Below are 20,285 nucleotides of genomic sequence, written 5' to 3' on the forward strand. Positions count from 1 at the left end.
TGGGTAGGCACTTAACCCATGATAATTTGGTTTCTATCATTAATTTAGTCAAAATAGTTTTGATTTCTCCATTCATCCTTTCAACTTTTCCCGAACTTTGTGGATGCCATGGCGTATGGTATTCCCACCTAATACCCAAACTTCTGTTAGATTTCTAACAATTTTTTGACACAAAGTGTGTTCCTCTGTCCGAATCGATTACATCAGGTACTCCATATCGAGGTATAATATGCTCAAGTAATACCTTAGTAACTTGGTTAGCAGTTGCCTTAGAGGTAGGAAAAGCCTCAACATAATGTGTTAAATGATCCACCATTACTAATAAATATTTGTAACGCCCTACCCTGGGTAGTTCAGTAAAATCCACTTGTATGTGTGAGAAAGGTCTGTATGCTGGGGAACGTCCTCCAAGAGGTTTTTGTCTCATGTTGTTTCGATTAACCTTTTGACAGGTCTCGCAGGCTGCCGTGACTGCCTTTGCTATGTTATATACGCTTATACAGGCAAACTGCTGATTGAAATGATCAACTAACGCCTGGGTTCCCCAGTGTGTTTTACTGTGTATTTTTGAAAATATTTCAAGTGCTATGCCCTTCGGCAAGACTTCTCTCCCATCTGGCAATATGTGCTTACCATCTTGTTCCTTAGCTCCCATTTGTTCTAGATTTTCCTTTTCTGCAGACTCAAAACTCAAATTTTTACTCACAGGCACTTGTTGCATAGTCAAAATCGTACTATAATTGCCTGCTACTCGTTTTGCTTCTGTATCAGCTGCATTATTTCCCCTAACTTGATAACTCGTGCCTCGCTGGTGTCCCTTTATATGTACAACTGCTATTTTATTTGGCATTTTCAATGCCCCCAGAACTCGCCAAATTAATTCTGGGTGTATCAGTTCTTTTCCCTGTGAGTTAACAAATCCTCTTTCCTCCCATATTTTCCCAAAGGTATGTACTACTCCAAACGCATAGCGTGAGTCCGTATATATAGTTCTATCCTTTCCCTTCAGTGATACTAAGGCTTTCCACAATGCGTACAGCTCACAGGCTTGAGCCGACCAGCTGGCACTCAGGGGGCCCGATTCTATTGTCTTAAATTCTCCTTTCTCTAACTTAACGATGGCATACCCTGACAATCGTTTACCTTCCACTATTCGAGATGACCCATCTATAAAAAATATTTCTCCATGTTGTAATTCCTCCTCTTCTAGATCTGGTCGAATTCGTGTTTGTTGTTCAATCGTTTGGAGACAATCGTGTATTAACTCAGTACTTTCCCCTGGGTATAGAAATTCTGCAGGGTTAACCGCTCCGACAGTCCTTAGGGACAGTTTTGGAGATTCTATAAGTATTCCCTCATACTTTAGTAGTCGGCTATCTGTAAGCCATTTTTCTACTTTTTGTTGAAGCACCCCCCTTATGTTATGAGGCGCATATAGGACAACTTCTCCATTGAAGGTAATACGATTCATTTCTTCAAGTAATAAGGCAGCAGCAACAATGATTTGTAAACAACTTGGCCAACCCCTGCTCACAGGATCTAACAGCTTTGATAAGTATGCCACCGGTTTCTTTTGTCCGGCCCATTCCTGAGTTAATACTCCGAATGGTGTTCCTTCATGTATGTTAACGAATAAATGGAATGGCCGCTTTAGATCTGGGAGGCTTAAAACCGGTGCTTGACTTAACTCCCTTTTGAGGCTGGCAAACTGCTCTTGATCCTGAGGGGTCCACTTGGGTATTTTGTCTTTAGACAGTTGTTCATATAAAATTTTAACTTTAAAGCTGTAATTCTCTATCCACTGCCTACAATACCCAAATAGCCCTAATGCTTGCCGAATTTGCCTCTTAGTGACAGGCATAGGTAATTCTAGAATTCCCTTAATGCGCTCCGGATCCAATATCTTTTTGCCGTTAAACAAATAATGCCCCAAATATTTCACTTTTTCCTCCACAAATTGTAACTTTTCTTCTGATACCCGTAGTCCCTGTTATGCAAGAAAGTTTAGGAGTCGAATGCTTTCTTTTCTTACATCCTTCTTATTATTCCCTGCTATGAGCAGATCATCTACATACTGTAGCAGCACATTTCCCGTTTGTACCTGGTATTCTTTTAAGAGCTCTTCCAGGGCCTGTCCAAACAGATTAGGGGACTCAGTGAACCCTTGGGGGAGCACCGTCCATCTCAATTGCTGTCTACGGCCTGTCTCTATGTCTTCCCATTCAAAGGCAAAATAATCACGGCATTCTTCTGCCAGTGGACAGGCCCAAAAGGCATCCTTTAAATCAATCACACTATACCAGGAGTTATGGGGTCCTAGCTTGCTTAGCAGTGTGTATGGATTTGCTACTACAGGGAACCGGGTGATGGTTCTTTTGTTTATTTCCCTTAAATCATGTACAAGCCGATATTTCCCATTTGGCTTTCTTACAGGCAAAATGGGAGTGTTAAAGGGTGACATACAAGGCTCTAAGATTCCTTGTGCTAACAATCGATCAATTTCTGGCTTTAATCCTCTCCGTCCTTCTAGGGATATGGGATATTGCCTTACCCTCACAGGTATGTGGGGTTCGGAAATTTGAATTTTAATCGGTGGGATTTTTAGTTTACTTATTGTGTCCGGAGAGTACCAGACATCGGGGTTAATTTGTTTTTGATCATCTACGGTCAAAGGATAAGCAGACACCGTTAGCTCTTGATTTTTTACTTTAATTTCTAATTGCAATTCAACAATTAAATCCCGTCCTAACAGATTAAATTCTGCTTCAGGGACGAGCAAGAGTTCACCCATTCCAAATTTATTTTCAGTTTCGAATACTACATTTTTGATTTTGCTTACTTTAAAGGGTTCTCCTTTTGCCCCAATTACTTGTATTTTTTTTTTTCAGGGGAAACTTTACATCCCTCAGGTATTTGCCTAATAGTCGATTTCTCAGCCCCAGTGTCTACTAAAAAGGTGAACTCTTGTTTATGGGGACCTATTTTTAATTTTATTAAGGGCTCATGATGACTCCGGTCCCCTAAGATATAGAGCCCCTGACTCTCCTATTCCGTTTTCAATATTTCTTCATCCCTGATCCTTTCTCTGCAATTCTTCTTTATATGTCCCTTCTTTCCACAGTAAAAACAACATCGCTGTTCCTTCTTTACTACTACATTCCCTTGTTTCGCTCCAGCAGATCTGTGTTCACCAGTCCGCCCTTTGCGATCCTCTCTGACTGCTGCTACCATCATTTTTACTTGTCGCTTGCTGCTCTCTTCTTCCCGCCTTACGTAGACTTTCTGAGCTTCCCTCAATAATTCATCCAACCCTCTATTCTGCCAGTCTTCTAACTTTTCAATCTTCTTTCTGATATCTTCCCATGATTTTGCCACAAACTGAGTTTTGAGGAGCGCTTGCCCTAAAGGGTCGTCTGGATTTACCCCAGAGTACAGCTGAAGGGCTTTCCTCAGTCGTTCCAGCCACTCAGTAGGGCTCTCATCTTTCTTTTGCATTTCATTAAATGCTTTATTGATATTCTGGCCACGGGGTACTGCTTCTCTAATCCCTTGAATTACTATAGTTCTCAGGTCCTGCATATGAGTTCTATGCACCGGATCCTGATTATCCCAATTAGGTTTTTGGAGTGGCCATTTAATATCTGCTTGGGGTCCCTGGGCATGCTGAGCATCCCACAGTCTCATTCCTGCTCGTCTGATCATATCTCTTTCCTCGGTAGTAAATAATTGACCAGGGATAGATTGCATCTCATCCCAAGTATAAAGGTTTGGTCCCAAAAATTGATCTAATCTTTCTGCCACTCCGAGTGGGTCCTCAATTAGGTTTCCCATCTCGGTTCTTTTAAAATCTCGTAGGTCAGCCGAGCTTAGGGGTACAGAAATACATCCAATCACAGGTTGGGGTCCCCCCATGGGCATTTCCCTTAGAGGATACATCTGAGCTGCCCCTTTTTGACTCCTAGTCACACGTCTAGGAGGAGGGGGAGACCCTTGTTCTGATTCTGGTGGGGGAGTGGGCGCTCTGGGGACCTCTGGAGGGGCTGTGGGAGCAGGAGGAGGAATGTAAGGAGGGGGGGTTAGAAGGGTTTCGTCTGACTCTTCCTTCTTTTTCTTTTGTTTAGTTTTTACTTCATTCAGTGGATAAAGTCTAGCTCTCGGTCTTTCTAGCCACACTTCCGCATACTGACTCTCTTCCGGGTTAAGGGGTTTTTTATTATTAACCCAGAGGTTTAATTGTTGTCTGACCCAATCTTCTTCTGACCCATAGACTGGCCAAACGACATCTTTAGAAATCTTCTTCCCTCCCCATATCCTAGTACAATATTCTATCATTTTCTGTTTATCTCTCCCTAGGGTTCCAGGGAAATATCTCCAATTGTCTAGGATATATGCCAGAGGGGTATTCTTAGGTACAGTGGGTACCCTTCCCATGGGAGTCGAAGGCTTGCTGCCCTTCGCCCCCATCTTCTGGAATATCCACAAACATACACTCACTCGCTCCCCTTGTTCCTGGCCCAGTCCCTCGCGGGAGATGGGAAACGCAGTACTTAAGAGTCCACACTCGCTTGGTTCAATATAGCGAACCTCTCACTCGTTATATTCCAGGAAACCCAATCCCGCCTGAACGGCAAACCCGCGAACAAACTCGCAATATACTTACGCGCCCTGCGTCTTCGTCCAGACTCCTGTGCACAGAATTTTTATGGGATTTTACCGGTTTCTCCTTTGCTCATCATTCTAGAATTTAGGTTTGTCGGTAAGGTTGAGGTAAGCTATCGGTCGCGGGGCCGCGGATTGCCGCGGGGCGCCTCCCCGGAGGACAGAAGCTCACCGTTCCTTACCCGAGTCACGGCACCAAGATTGTCATAAATTGAGACCACAATGGATCAGAATCCAATTAGAATTTTATTAATTATAGCAAGTAGAATATGAGCAAATACAGCGCTGGACGGCAGGGGAGTCTGCGCTCCGCCAACTGCCGTACTGAGCAGTTCAAACAGTCTCTTTTTATACATCTTTACTTCCATGTTCAAAGGAATAGTGGGAGGTATTCTTCGCATGCTTCAGTTCCTTATCTCTGTTGGTTAGTCTGGACATCTGGTGGTTTGGGAGGTATTCTTCGCATGACCTCTACCTTGACCTCAACCTAAGTCTTAATAAGCAGTACCCTAATTTATAGTTTCTCACAATCTCGACATAAGTCTTAGTAAGCAGTATCCTAATTTATAGTTTCTCACAATCTCAACATAAGTCTTAATAAACAATACCCTAGTTTATGGTTTCTCACAGGACCTATTATAGATTAGTAGTAGAGAAAAGGTAGCTGTCTTTTTTTTTTATTTCCCTAGCTTGTGTAATAGATACTGCCATATGCTACTGCAATTTTTTGGTGATGATAATGAAATTACTTTTTCTGCAAAAGCAAAAATCAGTAAATTACATCTCATTTTTGCTAGTTTCTATCTTTCATCCATTGAGGCAAAACTGACAATTTCTATCTTGAAAGTGTTATTTTTAAAATAAATAATGTAGGACAAGATTGTATTTATAGTTGAACTTAACAAATAACTTTTAACTTCTTAAGTTTTAACTTAATTTAGTTTTTAACTTGGGTAACTTACTAATTTTTAACTTAACATTAAGCCAGTTAATGAATTGACACAGTATTGTTTTGGTGATCCAGCCACCAAAAAAATTAGCTAAGAAAATAATAATTTGTAAATATTTTGGTGGTTGTCTTTAGAGGCTGTTGAAAGTGTACGGAGCACCTGTATGGGAGCTTCACACCTTTTCTTCAGGGAAAAACAAAGATGCAGGGTAGAAAATTTCTCAACCAGTTTTGAGATGGGCTCCATGGGTTCTGTCTCACATGCACAGAGCTTCCTTTTAAGAACAGCCCTATATGTATTAATGTAAGTTAATTTGGGTTGAAATGCTCTGCTAATGTTGATGATGGTCAAACTTGTATCCTGGAACAGTTACATCTGCACTGGTGGTATTCAAAGAGAAGCCAGATGTTCCTTTTGCAGGATTTCTAGAGGCTGTATTGCATTTTGTGTTGCCCTGTGCTCAGCTACACTAAATACAACCCTAAAAATACAAGAGCAGTGTACTTAGACCTTTTTCAGATTTGACAAAAATACTTTGTTGTGGTTTTTTTCTTTAATCCTACAACTCTGATGGGTTCTTCTTTGAATTCTATTTTATAAACTTTGTCATGTTCATTCTATCAGTAGAGCTGTCAGCTGCCTTTGTGTGAGATACTGCTGTTGACCTTGGTGCTGGCCCTGAACTAGACATGGGTCAGGATTCACAATGTGAGAACTGCCGTCAGAGAGAGCAGAAGTAATTTTCCAGAGTCTGGAGTGCATAGCCATTGCAAGCTGGGACTGCTTGGATTTAGCACTTATGGGTTATTCTCCTGTGGGCTCTCGGCATCAAACATTGTGTTAAATCCTGCTCCCAACAGATTGAGCCCTGTAGAAGTTTGCCAGGCTGCTGTAAATACGGCTCTAAAACCAGCCTGCCAAATGCAAGTCTGGCACATTTTGCGAAGTTGATGTTAGAGCATTATAAACCCTGCAGCCTTGTCACCATTTTGTGCTTCCTTAAGGGTATTCTGTCACCAAAGGGCTGAAATCAGCCTAACCTTGTCTTCCTTAAAACTATGTGCTGCTTTTTTTGGCATTAGCTTTGGAATTGAGCAGAACTTCCCTGTCTTCAGCTTTTCCTCGTAGAGGCTACCCGGTGCCTGAGTGTGGTGAGTCCTTTGCTCTTTCATTAGGATGGGTTTGCTTTGTCTTTCCCTTTTACAGAGTGCATTTGCCTTTACTTCTAGGGTCCTTGTAGTGTTTAGATTCTACAACAGGGGCAGAAATCAGATGCAGCTGCGCACTGGGTACTTAATATCAGTAATATTTAAGGTATGAGGGGTTGAATGTGAACATAACCTCTGTAGTAGACTGTAGGGAAAAGTTATCTGGCCTTGGGTGATGAGAGTGTGTACATCCACTGTATAACTGTTCAGATGGACAATGCACCTTGAAGTCAGATAACTGATGAGTAACCTCTTTCTCTGAAAGAATGCATGTGTCAGTATGAAGATGTCACCGAAATCAGGAATAAAACTCCTTAACACCAATGTAGTAATAAGAAGCAGACATTCTTTATTATGGCGCCAGATGCAGAGGGGCTAATTCCTCCTAGCGTGCATGCCGCAAGTTGCGATGGGCAAAGCTTATATCGCTCAGGTATATTCATATGCATTAGATGTCCTGGAACTAATTACAATACTTGCATCTTAATTATCCGTATGTTTCAAGTCCCTTAGGAGCCCCTGAAGAGGTATCGGGTGGTCTCTAGTGGTTTGTTGAAGGGGTGGTTTTGTGTCCTTTCCATGAACTCTGAGTCCTTCTTCCACATATGGTCATGAGTTGGCCCATGGAGTAATCTTGTCGTGTATTGCAAGGTATGTTGGTCTAGATGGAGATGTCCTTAGTTCCTTTTGTCTTGGTTTTGAGTGGCACCTGCTGCTGCTGGGTTGTTTGCATCCCTCCAGAACGTTCCCCATCAGGCTTGAGTGCATTCTTGCCTGAGGCGCATTACAACAACGGTGGTTCATGATCTTTTATGTTGGCTACTTTTCTTTCCCTTCTTGGAAGAGGGAGCACTTGTATTTCCAAACATATGAAGTATGGGACCATACTGCTATGACAGAATGCTGGGTTGGTATTCGTTGAAGCTATTAGACTTGGCTGTTGCATACCGAAGAGGATAGAACACAAAAGGACATTACAATATCTGAAGTGGCTTTGCCATTGCCAGGGACATAACCCTTGCACTGTTTAACCAGGTGCTTAATGTGTTACGCTTCCCCTCACCCTCTATGTTCCTGAGATGCTTCTGTGGATTGTTTTCAGTCACTGTGCCAGTCAGCCCTTGAAGTAATGATGTTAAAGGTAGCATTGCTCATCACTGATGTCAGAAAGTGATTTTTTTGCCAAGTCTGTTTCAGTCAGCATTTATGCATGACAGCTCAAAATACTGTAGTATTTTGGTTAACATGGGAATATTCAGTTTGAAAACAATGCAAAGGGAAATATGAATAGAAATTTTTAAAATTTCTAATATTTGTAAAAGATGCAGAATATGAAGTTGGAAATATTTTTTTTCAGTTTTAGTTATAGGAAACAAACCTAATACAAAAGAATCACAGGTGTTTTAAAGTAAAGTTTGTAGGTTACGTGTTGTGTAACCTTTGGATATTTGTGGAAACTCAGCAAACAGCGATCAAATCAGGTTGAGCTGTTCAAAATAGATATAAATGAACAAACAAATCACTTTTGATTTGATCCAGTTTTAAAATACAACCATCTCCTCTTCCCTCAACCCCATCCCCTCCCCCCATTTAATCTTATCTGAATTAATGGAAGCAAAACAATTTCTCCTGTGACATTGTAAACTGTAGTGTGAAAGAGTATTAGCTGAGTGTGGATTTCTGTTTTTTCATGTGTGGTTATACTGAATAAGGAGCTTTTAAATGAATGTAGTGTTTCTTAATCTTGAGTACTGGATTACTTCCTGATTATGTGTGTCTGACCCATTGTGTACTAAAAAGAAAAACTTCACCTTGTTCACCTTGTACTGTTTTGTGTGTGTTGTATGCAGAAAGTTCTTTCTGATACACAGAGTATTGTATTAGATTGCAGCTCTTGCAAAGATAGCTGTAAATCAAAAGGTTTGATGAAATTGCTTTTGTAATGTTTTGAAAAGTTAGCATGTTTTGTAAACATGTAGACTGCTTTATGGTCTTTCCTTGAAGCTTGGGTTTAGGATGACATCAGCTTTGACACAAAATAGATCATACTCTTCAGATCTTTGAGACTTTCTAGACCTCAATCTCAAATATCTCTTTCTGATAAATGATAATAATATTTATTTTGTAGATTGGGAAGAAGGTGTGTATGTCCTATTTACATGTTGCCATTTAATGCCATTTAAGGAATGATTGCTTCCATTTCAGGGTTAGAAATGCCCTCAATTGTTCTATTTCCTGAAAAGTGGTTCAGTTTCCTATAACAATTGAACAATTACGTAGTGAATGTTGACAAGATCCTGTCTGTTTCCTAGAAACGTTGTTTTTTCGAGGTAATTTAAAGCCAACATCTGGTCTTTCTGATAGTAGTGTGTCTTAATAATAGTTAAAATTTTTCTGTTGCTTCAAGAAAGCAGTGTTACCCAGACAAGCAATGGCTTATGGATCAGGAATGAAGGCTTCTTTAATATTTGGAATTAAAAAAAAAAAAAAAAGCCTTCAGTGTGAATACAGACAAATATGAAGCTTTCTTTAACTTTTTTTTTTATTTGGCATTCATCATATTTTTCTTCACTGTCATCTTCTACCTTTACTGCTCATAGCAGATACCTTTTGGGGCTGAGAACAAAGCTAGGAAGGGAATAAACCAGAATTTTAGAGCTGAGTCTGGGTTTATTCTTGTACATGCAGAATATAGATAAAAGGTTTTTCAATGCAGTATACTTTGAAAAACCCAATATCTCTTTTTATCATCTGATTTATGTTTGTCATTCTCTTTCTTTTCTGAGTTTAGAGATGTTTCATCACATAGAACTTGAGATCATAGTGTTTTCCCTTAGCTTCAGTATTTTTTTCTGTTAATGAACTTAACAAGAAAAGCATAAATATTGAATCATTTCTGAGCCTGTAGGTGTTTAACAGTTTCTTAACCCATTCATCCACAGTACTGATGGTTGAGAGCCAGGGCTGGGGAAAGTTGTGTGTGCTCTAAAATGTCATCAGAAAAAGGGATCAGATTATTCCTAAACAGAATGCTTTCTTCAGCTGTGCTAGGCTTAAAGAAGATTCAGCTGTTCTTTATTTTTGTTGTTGTAGCAAAGCACTGATCCACTCCAAGTATCTTTTTCTTTATATACAAATATATATAAAGAGAATTTATTAAACTAAATCATTTTACAAATCCACGTATTATTTTATTTAACAGGGTTTTTTTTGCTATCTCAAAAGTTCTCGTGTCTCTTGAGACATCTCTCTGAAAAGCGTAACTTCTTGCCAAGCAAAACCAAAGCAGTTCTGGATTATTATTTTTTTTCCTAAGAAAATTCTGCCGTGTATGTTGTTGCAGCAATGTACCACTTCAGTGAATATTGCTATTTTTTTGTTACCTTTCTCAAGGTTCTTCCTAACCTTCATGCTAGTGACGACAGATTTAGTGTGCGATAACTCAGGGTTGTTTTTAATTAAAAAGAAATCATGAAGTCACTGGAGGGGAAAAAAAAGAAGAAAGATTTGCAATTTGTTAGGGGACAGCTTTAAGCTTTCGGTACCATTTGGAAAGATACACACCAAACTACTAGTAGAACTAGTTTATTTCTGCGTGTGATAATGACACACATCTTAGCTGTTCTAGATATGGCATCAAAACCAATCTGTTTTAGTATCGCTTTTAAAAGCGTTGCTGAAATCTTAAGGCATGTTACTTAAACAAGATGATTGTAACTTTTGCAGGTGTCTGTAGCTGCATCAAGTGCTGGAAGAGGATCTCCAGCTGTAACTCTAGTGCAGTTGCCTTCTGGTCAAACTGTTCATGTCCAGGGTGTCATTCAAGCCACACAGCCCTCAGTCATTCAGTCACCACACATGCAAGCTGTTCAGGTTAGCGCTTTTATTGTTACATTTTCATGAATATTTGGTGCCTCATAACTCCTCCCACCAGCCCCATCTTCAGTTTCTCTTCATTCCTACCAGTGCTGCAAGATATACTCATGTGGTGCGGGAAGCTGCGGGGTGTGAGGGTGGCAAATTGCCAACCAGTAGCAGCTCTACAAGCATTGTGTAGTGATTCTTTAAGGTTTCCTGTTTATCTTTTAAGAAGTTGTGTCTTGGAACCCTGAACTTAGGCAACAGCAAATTTGTGTAATAATGTAGCCTTACTTTAGTGTTTCTTGCAGTTTCTCTGTTTTGTTAAATTCTGTGATCATGTTTAAAATGAGACTACGAACTCGTAAATCTCATAATGTATTTTTGGAGAGCGTCTGGATGTAATGGAAGTAAACATATTATAGTCAAATGATTCCTTATTTTTAGCAGGCCCTGTTAGAGGATCTGGTATTTCTTTTTGTGGGTGTGGATATGTAAAGACCAAAAATAAAGGCATCCTCAAAATAAATATTTATTTGGCAAATCTTCACATGTTTGAAGTTGCTGATGTTAGAAAACAGGGACTGGTGCGAAATGCTTACAAGTTTTCAGAGCTTTTAAATAGTGAAAAAGACTAGAGAGAAAGAACTTGCAGTGTTTTGAAAATGACTTGGCCTCCCATTGGTGTTTTTCTTGTAGCTAGGAATGCCTTTGCTCTAGTTTTAAAATCTGATTGTGAAATGTCAACTGAATTGCTTTTTTGCAAATAGAATTGATATCTGTGGTAGAAGAGGCCGTACACCTGCTACATGTGAACTCTTTTACCTGCAGTCATTGCAGCATGTTAAGGAAAAGACATGCTTTGCCAGCCACCTTTAATGTTTGAGACTTCTTAGTAGCTTTCAAGTATAATAAATAAAAAGGCATATATAACTATGATTTATCTTGGAGCTTAGAGAAAAAAAAAATCAGTATTTGGACAAGGTTTTATTTGTAAGCAGTGGGTGTAGATGATGGGACCTGGTATGGTTTTGAAATTCTAGATCGCTGTTGAAACAGGCAGTGTAGATGGCAAGAGACTTGGGTTTGGTCAAACTTGAAGTAAAATCAGAGTGTTCAAAACAAAGACTTTTTTTTTATGGAATCCTTTTCTAACTGTAATTTATGAGAGTGAACTTTATCAGAGAAGTATACTACAGTCATTCCCAATTTCTGTCACTGTTTCTTCAAGTCAGTATAGTCAGGACATACATGTGAAAATAGAGGGCTTGCTCAAAAGCTCAGGAGGAATTTTTCTGGAATCTCTTGCCGGCTGCTGCTCTGCCTTCTTAGGGGAGTGGAAGTCAACTATTTGTTGTCTTGAGTGATCTCTGTCTGTCTTCCCTTTCCCAAAGGAGTAGAGACAGGAAAACTGTGTCCTGATTAATACCGTCCAGTCAGTTCCAGGCTTTTGCTTTGGTTTCATTTGAGTGTGTTAATGGCAAATGAGGTGACGCTACAAGAAGGGCTTGAAGATGCTGTAAAAGACTCCATTACAGAGGTTGTTCAGCCCTTCTGTGATCCTCTTAAGTACTTTATCCTGCCACCTGGCATTTCCTCCAGATCATTTGACTTCAACTTGATAGCGTATCCCTGCCAGACAGTGGGGAACTTGAGAAATGATATCAGTTTAATTAAAAAATTTTTTAAAAAAGAAAGTATGTTGAAGGTTGATGTTAAAGCTTGCATGACCTCTCCCTCAAACACCTGCAACTTTTAACTGGAAAGCGTTAAAACTTTTTTCTTGTAATGCTGCTGGTTTTGGGATGAAACTGTTTTGTTTACATTGTTTTACTTGTAGGAAGGCTTGAAGTTTAGATTGTTAGTTGACTTTTTCCCCTGTGATATATCAGGTATTGTCAGACTAACATGAGCTCGAAGTTAAATTTGTTCAAATGCAGAGTGGTGTGGTAAACTTGAAGTCTGAATAATGTCCAGGAAAAAAATTACAATGGTTTGCATTGGTTAGCATTGTGAACGTGGTTGCTTGCTATTAGAACAAACTGAAACATTAAATTTATCTCTGTCTTGATGAAAATTAGAACTTCTGAAACTTCTTGAAGAAAATTACCTCTTCCACATTAAAATGCTTAAATCTTCTTTTGATTTCCTTACCTTCTTTCCAAAGTACGACTGTTCCTGACTTCTTTGGCCATGTTCACAAACTAGGGGTGGCTGTTGGTAACCCTTAATGGAATGGCAAGGTTTAAAGGCACTAAATTTGTCTTTTCCTGCTGTTTGTCCTGGGACAAATAGTTTGGTTTTTGGTTTTTTAAATTATTACTACTTCCGCCCCCCCGTCCCCCCCCAGCAGAATGAGGGTTCTGTTTTAAGGTAGGATGCCCAGGCTCTTGGCTGTGTAATACTGTCTTAGTTTTGAAGGTTTATGCCGGAGGAGTGGAGGTCAATCCACAAGCAGATTGCTGTAGGGAACTGGAGAGAAATGTCTTTCAGAATATCTCTCTTTCTGGTCAGCATTGGTCCATCCTGCAAAAGGATGAATACAAACTGCTCTTGTATCTCTGCCAGTCAGCTTTGAAGTCTGGTGTGGAACTATGCATCTGCAGACATGCAGAAGTCCCGCTCATTATTTCTGTGTGGTCTTTTTTTTTTCATTAGGCAGGGATAGCGTTTAAATTGTTTCCTACATATTACCGAGCAAAATGAGGCTACATTAAAGTATTTTTACACATAACTGGAATATAATAAAATTAACAAGTGATGAGACAATTTCATTCTGCAATAACCTGTAGTTCTTTCAAGGCAGAGTTTCACAGGTTTGAGTTGGGGTGACCCCAGGATATAGATTTCCAGAACCTTCCAGCCAGTCACTTTCTGTTGAGGTCAAGCAGGTTTTGTTTCTAGCACCAAGCGTTCAGGCCTGGCAGCCGCATGAGTTCTAGAGCTCTTCTCTGTCTTCCCTGAGCTGCAGGAAGCCTCCACTGCACCCAGTTTGAACACTTGAGCCTCCTAGTCACTTAACTCATGTTTGTTTAGCGTTAGCTTAACGCAGTGCTTAGTCTGAAACTGCAGTCAGCTGTTTTTATGTGAAAAAGGTCATTTCCCACGCTAACTTTACTGCACTGTCTCAGCTTGGAGATCTTGCACACCAGTAGTTCTGAGTAGTTAAATGAATCAAGAAAATAGCATGTTTTCCTTGTTCAATAATCACTTTCAGTTCTGTGTAATAAGGTAGTTGCTGGTAGAGTGTGATTCAGCTCCAGGCCTTAAAGTTGTCTTGGGTAATTTTAAGAGAAAAAGAACCTGTGAAAATACTACTAATAAAGGTCTGAGAAAATGAGACATTGTGGATTTGTCAGGGGTTTCTAAAACTCGCACAGTATTGCTAAGCAATGTATTTGTATTTATGAATATGTGTTGGTAAATGTAATAAATGTGCATATTTAAATAAACTTATTTTCTAAATAGCTTTCGTGTGGTTGTGAAGAGGCTTTTTTATTGTATACTGTTAAGGTGCATTAGTGCATATTCTGTTTAATTTCACTTTTAAAGCTAATTAAATTGTATAATATTTTATATTTAAAGAAATCTCTGTCTTTAGTAACTTTTCTAGGTGTCGTTCACAAAAACTATAACCTGGATTGCTTTGAGTTATTTTTCTTTTTCAAATGGAAGATGTCATTTAAGTGGCTATGTGTTGCGAACCTCATAATTTGTGATTTGCTTTGGAAAAAGAAGTCCAAGATCACATAATTAGTGAATAAATAAGTGCACAAGCTTCCTGTATGCAAACATGGAAGAAAGTTTTTAAAATAATCTTTTACTCTGTTGATATCTTTTTTTTTTTTTTTTTTTTAATGAAGTTACAAATTTTAGAAACTTTGCTATTACAGGTAACATCGATTGCAGATGAATCTGCAGAATCAGAAGGGATAATTGATTCTCAGAAACGTAGGGAAATACTTTCAAGGCGGCCTTCATACCGGTAAGGAACTTTTATTTTGGTTTTGCTGGTTTTTAAAGGCAGCTTATATATTAGAGCAAAACTGTCTGATAAAAGCCAGTGACTTAGTTTTCTCATGGATATGGGATTTCAAATATATAAAATTATTTACATTCTCTTTTAGAAAAATTTTGAATGAGCTGTCATCAGATGTTCCTGCAGTACCAAAGATTGAAGAAGAAGAAAAGTCAGAAGATGAAGGAGCACCTTCTGGAATTTCTGCAATGGCCATGCCAACTGGCCTGTATCATACTAACACAGGGCAATACAGTATGTTTGCAAAGATACTGTGTGATGGTGCAGAACATATGTAGGAACAACTTTGTTTCTAAGAGTTCCATAATGAAGTAGAAATGTTGGATTTTGGTTAAGAAGAATGAGAGCTTCTGTATTTCTAAATAATTTCAATTTTTATATTTAATTTTTCCTAACATGGGTATTATAGACTTTTAGTCTGTTTCTTGTAATGTTTGTTGGTTGCCAGATTTAGTCCTTCTAGAACTCCTATCCATTTAAATGTGAAGGTGAGGCTCGGGGGAAATGAAAATGTTGACACTTATGTGAATGTTCAGCGTTATAAATCATTGCAGTTTCACATTAGTGATTTGCTATGTATTAGTGCTATTCATTACCTAAAATGACAACTAGTGAGTTAGACTTCTTTTGAAGTGTAAGGTTGGAGTATGAAATTATTTCTTACCTTTGAATTTTCTTTCTTAAAAGAACTATGTCTCTTCCTCTCCAGTTCTTAGCTGAGAATTAACCTAAATTGTGGTCTCCAACATTTGATACTTCATCCAAACACAAGTTAAAAGTTAGATTCACAGTTCTGTTCATAGATTTTTAAAATTCTGTCTTTTGTTCTTGCATTTATGTTAAAAATGTTGTGTAATTTGCTCAGGATAGTTTCTTTGGGTTTAATCATGTATCATCTGAGGGATAACTTTCTAATAACTCTTTGTCAGTGATGTATTGGATAAAGCTTTACTGCTACAGTTATTTCCTTTTTATGTCTTTTCATCTGTAGCCACACTGAAATGCAGGTATCATTCCTTTGATATAATCACAGGAAAATTGCAAAAGAAGTGTTGTGGGTGGGTTTTTTTTCGGAAACAGGAGAACAGAGGAAGACTATTAAGACACTGCTATGGCATATAAAAGAGGATAGCATGGCTCTCTAGTTGTATTCTAGTCACCCTTATAATTCTTGTTATTTTTAATTTATGCAACAAAAGTAATTACCAACTCTGAGAAAGCAGTATTTCCTATAATATTATCTACACCTTCAGCATAGAAAGTAATTTTGCTTGGGCTCCTAAGCTGCTTTTCTTACCCTTTCTGTAAGGTATAGACATAAAGAAATTTCTGCTTCATGATGTCCAGCATCTGAAGTGCTCATTTCTGTGAACCTGAGGTCATTTTAAAGGATAGTTGTCCAGTACAGAATCTGGCAGATATCCTTGAATTATATTTTTTGTTTGGCTTAGGTTCAGTTTAAAAAAATATACATATATCAGCAATTTCAAGGCTAAAAAAGAAGTGTTACAGTGTCTGTACTATGCTCTAGTGAGTGTCCAAATGTTTAGGATTTCTGAGAAATTAGGAGTTTAGGTTTCTTAGTGGTCTATTCCTCTAGGAAACCAGAGTTGTACTCTTACTCGCAATGTCTTGCAGCGGGTGATTCTTACTTCTTAATTGAGGATGTTTTAATCTGAACGTAGCTATAAGTCATAGTGACAGGGAAATGTATAAAAGAATAATGAAATTCACAGGTTTTGCTTTCTTGTTCAATCAAACATTTATTTCTGAAAAATCAAACAACAGAGAGCATCACCAACAATGTGCTTGAATTAACAGAGTCCACAAAAATTTAATTAAATCTTAATTTAAACTTGGCTTTCACATAAGCCAAGCGTAGAAGATTTCTGTTCTATGGTGCTTTTTCTTTGAATGACTTATAGTCTGAAAAAAACGTGCTGTATAAAGTAATTTAACATGATAAATGGGTTTTCAGCCATAATGAGGCATTGCTTCAGGATGCAATGTCAGCCTTCATAGACTGTCCTGATTCTGGCTGAAAAACTTTGAGAGCTTTGTCTTTCTGAAAATGTTTTTTCTTGCCTAGTTTATTAGTTCATTAATTTGATTTAAAAAAAAAAAAAAAGTTAAACTTCTAAAGTTAAAATATTGCACATCTTTTGCTGCAGTGTGTTCTCTCTAATTCTGGTTAGGAAAGATAACATCAAAATCTTTCTTAGAATGCTGGTCATTACCTTTTAAGTTATTGCATGCCAGAAAAGTTAGATTTCAAGTTGAATCTAAGTGGTAGCAAGAATGGCCATCTCCTTGTGGTAGATGGGGGTCTTGATTTGGAATTTACCAAAGAGAGCTTGACTGTTTACTTCTAGTCCTTATGCATGTGAGGCACAGATCTGCAGCATTTCTGAGCAGCCATCCTGTTGGCTGCCTGTGATCCTCAGGAACTGCTGTCAGCTAAAACCAGGAACACTATGTGGGAATGCAGCATCTCCTATGTTGATTTCTGTCTGTATATGATGCAGAAGGTCACTACATGTATATCTACATCTCCTGACAATGGCTCTTTACTTCTGCCTATAATTACTGTATCTGAGTACTCTTCTCTTCTTGGCCAGCATTGGTTGCATGGGTTCTCCTGTGCAGGCATCCTGCAGTTTATCCATAAAGCTTGTACAGTGTCCACGGCAATGAAGAACTGGTCTTGCAGTGTCACTACAGCCAGCTATACTGTGCCGTGGTTTAAAACAGATGTCATGTCACTACGTTTGCTGATTCCTTATTTTCTTCACCGTTCTCTCTAGTCCTGCATAGGAAAGGTAGTTTAGTTTAAAAGATAATTTTGACTGTATGTTGGTGCCTGCATGTCTGGGATGACTATTTCTGGAAGAGCTTGATATCTGGATTTTTCTGAAAAACAAATATATTTTTTTCTATTAGCAGCAGCGATGGCTGTTTTGTGCTTTCTTTTTACCAGCCAAAATGGTATGTTGCCATGGTTTCCAAGTACATTTTTCCTCAGAGCTTCTTGGCTTTGGCTTATGGAAGCAGACTGACAGGCATGACCAGCTAGCTAAAATGTCTTTCTCGGGTACCTCCATCAACACGGGTGTTACCTTTCTGTTAGGAGAATGGATAGTTTTGCCTAAGGTGGTGTCTTGTGTATGAGCCTTGTAGCCTGATCTGGCTACAGACCTTCTCTGTTGGCTGTAGTTCTGCCATGTTGGTTATTGAATACTGAGAAAAAAAATTGCTTGCCTTAGCTGTGGTGGTGGTTTTAACCATGCAAGAGTTATTTGTTCAGTTGGAGTGTATGAATCAATTGCCTGCCACCCTGTCCCTTGCCTACTTGTGCATATCATGATCTGTGTGAAACCGTGCAGGGGAAATGAAGATTACTCGTTCTTTTGCCATCTGTGTGGGTTGCTTGCTCTCTTAGGACAGGTTTTTAACAACTGGAAAACTAAGAACTCTTTTGGGAAAGATCAACTTCAGTTGCTTTTCCCAGTTTTGGAAGGGAGGGAAAGATCTGATTTTTCTGGATTAGATAGAGCTGTTGATCATACTCAGAGAATTGTATTAGTATCGTATTCAGTCCTAGCTAGAAGAGAAGATGCCACTTACATCCATGATGTATCCATGTACATGCATGATGTACAACTCCAGGGACCGTCTGGGAAAGTCCTATACTCTAAGGAGGCCCAATTTCCAGCAGAGCTCATGCACAACAAAAGTTCATGCAGCGGTTGAGAACAGGACAATGAGCGGGGTGGGGGCAGTGTGGTGTTCTGGTAATATGGCAGGAATCAATCCTGTAAGGGAGAGAGTTACTGGGGTTAATTCACTCTTGTGTGGAAAGTACTGGATTGTGATCTGAAAGAATAATTGCAGGACAGCTGTGACATAACTGTTTACCCAGGCTCGCTGTGGAGCCAAGGACTTTGATTATGTGCTGATGTTTTACTGCTCAGGAACTCAAACTGACTGGTTTTGATGTGGTCTGGTACTGTCATGGTGTAGACATACCATTTTTGGTGTTAACTCTGAGAGGCAGAATTCAGCTGTGGAACTGTTCTGGGAGGTAGAGGTGAAAAATCCTGCTGGGAAGCTCACATGCTGCTGGGAACGCGTTGCGGATGTCGTGAAGGATAGAGGAGACAATGATTTACTTTTCCTGCTTGTCCCTTCCACCTTGCCCCAAAATGGGGCACTTTCTGCTTTGAAGGCCAAACCAAAACAACTTCTTGGTCATTTCTGCCTGCCCCCAATGCCTTATGGAGCCTGTGTGCAGCACCCAGCTAGTTCCTATGTTACATGTTCCCTCTTCTGAGGGTATGACTGGAGGTCCATGCTGAACCCTGTTCCAGTATTGCAGAGAGGGCTCAGTGCTTCATTCGGCGTGAGAGGAATTCCCCATTTTCCCCCAAAAAAAGCTAATTTAGCTGCTAGGATTTGGCCATTTTGGTAGATAACTACTACACTCTCAAAAAGCTAGCTGAGCTTCTAGTGGATAGTTCCTATTGTCTGCTTTACTGATAACAGTTTACTAACCAACTGTTAGAATTTCAGTGCTCTTTGAAGTGTTATCTGATGTTGCCCTTTCAAGATAACCTACTATTGTCAAGACAGAACGTTTGAAATCAACCATCTCCAAAACTCACATGGGTGTCTAAACAAATCATGTACTCAGATAACCAGATCTGAACCTTTAAGAGCATTACCAAATACTGTGAATCTGACAGTGAAAAAAGAGGAGCTGGCAATCCCGAATCTGTACTTTCATATGAATTTTGTACCATCTCATACCACTTAAATGCAATTATAATGATTGCAGTTTAGATAACCTTTGGGGGAGAAAAGTTTGTTACTTCTTGGGAATTGGGTTCTCATCTAAAAGTTCCGGGAGTATTTTCATTAACACAAGAGACCTGGATTTGACAGGTGGACTACTCAGTGGATAAGGAATTGGGTGGATGGTCACAGTCAAAGAATTGTGGTCAACAGCTTGATGTCTGGGTGGAGACCAGTGGCAACTGGTATTCCTCAGGGGTCTGTACTGGGACCAGTATTATTTAACATCTTTGCTGGGGACATGGACAAAGGGATTGAGTGCACCCTCAGAAAGCTTGTGGATGACACCAAGCTGAGTGGTGTGGTCGATATTCTAGAGAGAAGGGATGCCGTACAGAAAGACCTGGGCAAGCCCCTGAGGTGGGCCCATGCGAACCTCATGAAGTTCAACGAGGCCAAGTGCAAGGTTCTGCACCTGGGACAGGGCAATGCCAAACATGGATACAGGCTGGGCGATGAAGGAATTGAGAGCAGCCCTGTGGAGGACTTTGAGGTAGTGGTGGATCAAAAACTGAGTATGAGCTGGCAGTGTGCGCTTGCAGCCCAGAAAGCCAACTGCATCCTGGGCCACATCAAAAGCAGCGTGGCCAGCAGGTTGAGGGAGATGATTGTGCCCCTCTACTCTGCTCTGGTGAGACCCCACCTGGAGTCTTGTGTCCAGCTCTGGGGCTCCCAGCATAAAACAGACATGTACCTGCTTGAGCAGGTCCAGAGGAGGGC

The 20,285-nt window shown here is 39.6% G+C and overlaps 1 protein-coding gene across 11 annotated transcripts in view; it reads left to right on the top strand.

The window, feature by feature from the left end:
• The window catches only part of CREM (cAMP responsive element modulator), a 43,619-nt gene that overhangs the window by 11,027 nt on the left and 12,307 nt on the right, over positions 1-20,285 (top strand). For 5 of the 11 annotated variants that reach the window (XM_064444967.1, XM_064444971.1, XM_064444965.1 and 2 more), the window contains 3 exons: positions 10,544-10,690; positions 14,569-14,660; positions 14,803-14,948. The exons of 2 other annotated variants lie outside the window; for them this stretch is intronic. In XM_064444967.1, coding sequence (XP_064301037.1) covers positions 10,544-10,690; positions 14,569-14,660; positions 14,803-14,948 — 385 coding nt within the window. Of the gene's footprint in view, positions 1-10,543; positions 10,691-14,568; positions 14,661-14,802; positions 14,949-20,285 lie in introns of those variants that run through there. 4 more of the 11 variants (XM_064444972.1, XM_064444969.1, XM_064444968.1 and 1 more) reach the window with 2 other exon arrangements.

The sequence above is a fragment of the Phalacrocorax carbo genome, chromosome 2, assembly GCF_963921805.1.
Source record: "Phalacrocorax carbo chromosome 2, bPhaCar2.1, whole genome shotgun sequence".
NCBI lineage: Eukaryota > Metazoa > Chordata > Aves > Suliformes > Phalacrocoracidae > Phalacrocorax > Phalacrocorax carbo.